Source organism: Oryzias melastigma, linkage group LG16, assembly GCF_002922805.2.
Source record: "Oryzias melastigma strain HK-1 linkage group LG16, ASM292280v2, whole genome shotgun sequence".
In the NCBI taxonomy this organism is placed as follows: Eukaryota; Metazoa; Chordata; class Actinopteri; order Beloniformes; family Adrianichthyidae; genus Oryzias; species Oryzias melastigma.
This window is the reverse complement of record NC_050527.1, coordinates 4,891,195-4,897,138: the sequence shown is the minus strand read 5'-3', so window position 1 is coordinate 4,897,138 and position 5,944 is coordinate 4,891,195. Positions and strand designations below refer to the sequence as shown.

Genomic DNA, 5,944 nt, shown 5'->3' with positions numbered 1-5,944 from the left:
AAAAGGTAAAGTAATTATTAATAAAAATGATGCTAAGAGCAATAGACATAAGAGTCAAAGTAAAAATACTATAAACTTAAAAATATATCAGCTGAATCATTTAAGTGCAACGCTGCCATCTCTCGGTAGATTTTATTGGTATTTAAAGAGTTAGAATATTCTCAAAATTTCAAATTTCGGCTCTCTTTGAATCAACCAGACAGAACCACTTAAATTGAAAAGGCTGCTGCAAAGGTTCTGCTCTTCCCAAAGGTTTATTTCTAGCATTTAAAAAAATGTAGGTGAAAAAAGATTATTGTCCAAAATATGTGGCAGATTATTATTTTAATATTCAGCGAAAACATATAGTTTAAATCTGATACGCAACAGCGCCCTCTTGCGATGGTGAATTCCTACCACTGCGCTTTCTTTGTATTTTTCTTTTCTTTTCGAGGTCTTGTATCAAAAGAGAAAAACATTAAGACTTCAGCTGGATATTTCAGCGAAAACAGCGCGGGTTAGATTTTTTTATTTGACTACTAGCAACATTTTCTCCTTTGTGCCTCGCGCCAGCTCAACTTCCGGTAAAAACATAAAAGGTGCCCTTCAAAGTAAAGCACTAGTCCTTTAAAATCACAGCTTTAACTATAACTATGCTCTTTGTAGATAAAGCCACACTTTGATATTTAAACATCAGAGCACTGTTTCATTCCAACACTCCTACTATTAGCAACTTAAACTGTTTAATGGCAACTACAATTTTAAAATTATTTTATTTTGAAACTGTGGACGGCAGATCATCATTTTGACAGGCAACTAAGGTAGCTTGTGTTTTGAACAAAACCCTCGATAGACTAACATTTTGTAGAGGAGACGCGGATTAATGGTTTTGATCTTATTAGTCGAAGTTTGCTTCAAAAGTTAGACGGAGTTTATTACAATGCTTCTCTTTTTTTAGTTTTATCTTTCTTAGTGCGCCGTGTTTTTTTGTTTCTTTGTTTTGTCTGTGAATTCCGCCCTTGAAAATGTGTTATTTTATTTTGTAAAGGCACCTGTGAGGATGTAAACGTACATGTTTGTGTTTCGCTGGCGCGCCCTTTTACAGCCGTTAGTGTTTATTCCTGTGCAGTGAATATTGCGTTACCCATCTGTCTTGTTTAGTTACTTTTGGCTGAGTAACTCCAATCTCCAACCCACGTTCATGCCCTCAAACTCAACACAGAGAGTTGTTCCTATCTAAGAGGTAAGTTTAAATTTATACGGTGCATAAATGAACCGGAACAATGTTTATTTGGGCAACACTTTTGCACCTATGCAAGCTTTCTGTTTCGAAGAGGCAGCCTCGCACGCGCCGCTCTGCTGAAGCTCAATCTGCGACGTTTAGTATAGAACATCTGTTAAAATGAACGGAACTGTGTTTTCTGCCTCACATTGATGTAAAATCATGTACATAATATGCGCATCATTAACGGGAGCTGCGCTTTTCATTTCGCGTCGTCACAAGAGTGACGCTGCTTCATGTGAGTCTGAGCATGCTGGGATTTCCAAGGGGGAAGGCTTTTATTTTTTAAATGATTGCTTCACTCTTTTGAGAGAAAGGGCTTCTTATAAGGTCTTTCAGTCTCTGAGCCTCACTTTGGGTTTCTTTGTCTCTCCTGTAGCTCAACATGGACGTGCTCCTTGATGGAATATTAAACACCACCTTTGACTACTCAGACTTCTCTGACTACAATTATGAGGACAATGAGGTGGCAAGATCTGTGCCAACAGTGCTGATCCCAGTTGTTTGCTCCGTGGTGCTCATCCTGGGTCTATTTGGGAATACATTGCTCTTGGCAGCCCTGGCAGTGAGGATGCGGTCATGGAGAGTATCAGACATCTTTATTCTCCACCTGGCTGTTGCAGACCTTCTGCTTCTTCTGACTTTGCCCATCCGGGCTGCAGAGGCCGCTTGGTCTTCCGAGTCCTCTGGAGTTTTCTGCAAGATCTGTGGGGCAGTTTTCCATGTGAGTGCTGTCAAACTGAAAGTAAAAGTTAAAGTGAGGTCTTTGGACCCACTTCAACAATGTTCTTGTGGGATTCTTTGTAAGATAGAGGACATGTATAATGGAAAAGTCACCTTAAAATTGTATTTATGAGTTTTTTAGTACAAATTGTTAAACTAGGAGCCAAAATTGCTTTGGAAAAAGCTTGTAGGTGTGACATATAACCTATAATGACTGGTCCATTCTGATGCATCCCGTTGTTGACAACTAGATTCGTGTTCATCGTCATTTTCCTCATTTGAGCTGGCATCTGGCTCGAAACTGTATGGCGAGACTGCTCCGAAATTACTCTCCATTTTTATTGTACCAATAATGTTAGGTTGGGGGTGTGAGGGGCTGTAAGCCAACAGGGGAACATGTAAACAAAGGGATAATAGGAAGTGGATGCAGGCTTACTTCCCACAGCTGTCCCGTCCACAACTCAGTAGTGAACTTCTAATGAACTCCTGTCGCACTGCAGAAATTGTGTCCTAGAAAGCTATACAGGATTTTTGATTTTGGCAAACAGCATAATCATGATTAAAAGACCACTAGGAATGCTTTTACAATAGATTAATAGAGTGATTGGAATAATACTTTCAGCGCCGTTCACACCCCTTCAAGCTGCCACTTCCAATGAAAGGTCCATGTAAATGTTTGTTATGGGCTTCCACGTTCAAAAGTATCATGTTCACATGTAGCAACACAAGTTTTTACAACCATTTTTGGTTCTACATCCATTGAACAGGTGTTGCAAGTGAAACCAGGTCAAATTTTTACCAATCAGGGACTTGAATTGGTCGAATGGATGATGCCCTCTTTAATTCAGTGGAGTGCCAATCAATTGAAAATTTTCTTGAGTTTTATGACACCAAGTCATTGATGTAAAAAAAGAAAAACTTGGAAGAAGATTCACAAGGTTTGCACCGCTTTGACATTTCGCGCCAAACCTCTGCCAACTGTAGGTGGTTGATATGGCACTGTAACAGTAGAAAAAGAAGAAGAAGCCCCTCCCTGCTTGACCAGTGTGAACACTATGGGCTTAACACGTTCAAGAACCCGCGTTTAGTGGATAAACTCCCTAGTGTGTATGTAGTTTTACATGATTTTCAACTAATATGAAATTACTGCTTCTTATTAGCTTTATCCAGGTAATGGGTAGCAGGTGGGGGTTGGTGTCTCAAAAAAAAAAAAAAACAGAACATCCTTCAATCAAACATAGAAGATGTGATAGAGATGACAGTAAGTTTGTGTCTTAAGTTTTTTCTTTTTTTTTCCCAGATCAACTTTTACTGTGGGGTCTTTGGGCTGCTCTGCATCAGCTTGGATCATTACTTGTGCATCAACCACTTGGACAAATGGCGCCCTTTGCGGAAACCCAGTCTAGCCGGTTTCTGCTGCCTGTTGGTGTGGATCTGTTCAGTCCTCCTCTCCATTCCTGACTGGATGTTCCTGACTACTAACAAGAATCAAGAACAGAAACTCCTGTGTGACTACAGCTACAGTCTGACCACAACAGATTCTTTGCTGATGTCTCGATTGTACCACCACACAGTGGGCTTTTCACTGCCTGTCGTTTCCCTGATGTTGCTATGCTCGTATTTCCTTCCATCTCTCCTTTGCAAAGACACAGGCCACCAGCGGAGTAGGAGGAGATCCGTCATAGTTATCCTCTCTCTGGTGCTGGGATTCCTTCTTTTTTGGCTGCCGTACAACATCACTCTTATTTGCGACACGGCTTTGAGGAGAATCTCCCAAACATCGCCTAAAAAACCATACGGAGATACAAAGGATTCGTTGTTATCGGCTCTTGTGATCACCTCGATTTTCGGTTACATTCACGCCTGCCTCAGGCCTCTGATTTACCTGCTGTGCTGCAAAAATTTCAAGAAACAAGTTAAGAAACTGCTCATGTTTTCTAACGGTAAAATCAAGGAGTCGCTGTGGGATCTGAGTATGGAAGAGCCATGTCTTCAGACACCACAGGAGATGAAGCCAATGACAGGTGCTCAAAGTCCGGCTCAGACACATTAGGGGAGTGCCGTGTCAACTTCTTTCTATTTTCATTGTCTTGTGATGGTTAGAAGCAGATAAGTTACCAGAAGAATGAGGAGGAGGAGGATGGGCCTTCTGCCTCTGAGTTCAAGTGTCAAGTCTGGTTTCATGTAGCAGTTTGACTTTTATCATCACTGTTGCCCATTTTATCAGAAAAATAAGTGTGATTGACTGCTCTCATGCTTCATACTTTTTTCTTTAAAGCTAGCGCTATAATCTTTGCAACTGAGCACAGACTTTTATAGCTGCCGGTGTTGATTCATCCTTGACAGACTTTATCACTGCCTTCCAGATAACCAGTTTTTATTCTTCCTTTTATGAATAGTCCGTTACTTTGTTTAAAACATTACGGATTGCGCAAATTGCACATTTTAGACTGCTTTTCAGTGTTGTTAAGGTAGATTCTCCATGGTGAGTCTGCTTTGTTGACTGCTTGGTTTTTGTTGCATCGTATGTGGATGACACGCAGGTATTAGTCAAGGGTGTAATGATAGCTCCGACAGACAATGTGGTCAAGGAGAAAGAAGACAAACGAGTCTGACGTTTAAAACAAGAATGGAAACAAACTTTCAGAGTAGATGTCACGTCTTCATGCAGCTTTTCTAGAATCCTTAATCCGCTTGTAGAGGAGACCTCACGTATGCTTGATGTGCATGAAAAAGGTGGTTTATTATTTTTAAAAACCGCCAAATAAAACGGTTGCTTGCATACAGACGATCTAGAAGAGGATACTGTAGTTGAAAGTTTTATCTTTACATGGAGCAATTTTTCAACAGAATTGTAAAGAAAATCTTGTAATTACACAAATAAACTTTAGTAACATTTTCATGACTTAGAAGTTTCTCCGGAAACTCCAGCTAAACAAACAAGAAAGAGAAGTAGCTCTGTGCTCTCACCACTTCTCGTAAAAATGTTTCAGTGTTAGATCACTAAAGTGTCAGTCTGACAACAGTCACAGATACTCGTAGAATGTCAAATTTCTTCCCGTTGAGTCTTTGTTTGTTGAAAGACAAAAAGTTACTAAAAGAAGAAGAGTCAAGCTAACGAAATCTATCTAGAAATTGTATTATAGTTTATCATCTTCATTTGAGATGAAACTGACATTGTTTTAATTGTATGTCTGCATTTTGAAGTGCCAAAGGGATCAGACTAATAACCTGAAGCTGACAGCTCAAACACGATCCGCCTGACCTCACTTGTTCCTCTTTTTAACCAAGAACAAGTTGCTTAATTATTTAATTGTCTGTGTCATTCATTAGATGTTTTAAAACTAGTCTTTCTCTTGGGAAAATGTAAAACATCAACTTCCAATAAAACGTATAAATAAATAACTGATATTATTTAAAGTGTTGTAAATCACGTTTCTTGATGTGAATTCTTATCTCATGTCACCATCATGCACAGTTTGAATCTATAGGGTGGGCCATAAGTTTCCATACATGGGAGAGTGTATACATTTTTTTTATAAATATATTTCTAACACCCTAGAGCAACAAATTGAAATTAAACTGATGGTTGGATCGGTAAGCAGAAATTTGAACAGAAAACATGGAATGAGCATTACACACGACGTTGTGGAAAACCTAATTTACAAATATCAGAAAACTGGAACTTTTGCAAATCAACCACAAAATCTTCCTAGACATTGGTCTACCGATAAAAACATATAAACAAAAATCAGTTCAACATAGAATGGTTATTTTTCTTACGCATGGAAACGGCCCGCCCTGTATATGACTTACTGCATATGAGTTTGACTGTTGTTTCCGCACCTCTGTGCTAATTATACAGTCCAGAGAGATGTTTAAGCATAAACAGGAAATGTTGCTATGTAAAAAAAAAGTGTGAAAATAAATAAAAATGGACATTAAACATCTAAACCTGAA

General features: G+C 39.1%; 1 protein-coding gene across 1 annotated transcript; it reads left to right on the top strand.

The window, feature by feature from the left end:
• Positions 1-748: 748 nt before the first annotated feature.
• LOC112143689 (C-X-C chemokine receptor type 2) lies at positions 749-5,944 on the top strand. Its single transcript, XM_024267854.2, has 3 exons — positions 749-1,222; positions 1,641-1,985; positions 3,285-5,944. The coding sequence occupies exons 2-3, from the start codon at positions 1,647-1,649 to the stop codon at positions 4,035-4,037; spliced, it is 1,092 nt and encodes a 363-aa protein (XP_024123622.1). The 5' UTR covers positions 749-1,222; positions 1,641-1,646; the 3' UTR covers positions 4,038-5,944.

Coding starts and splice junctions, on each gene's coding strand:
- LOC112143689 (XM_024267854.2), top strand. CDS start 1,647: ATGGACGTGCTCCTTGATGGAATATTAAACACCACCTTTGACTACTCA. Junction 1,986..3,284: donor TCTGTGGGGCAGTTTTCCAT/GTGAGTGCTGTC, acceptor TTTTTTTCCCAG/ATCAACTTTTACTGTGGGGT.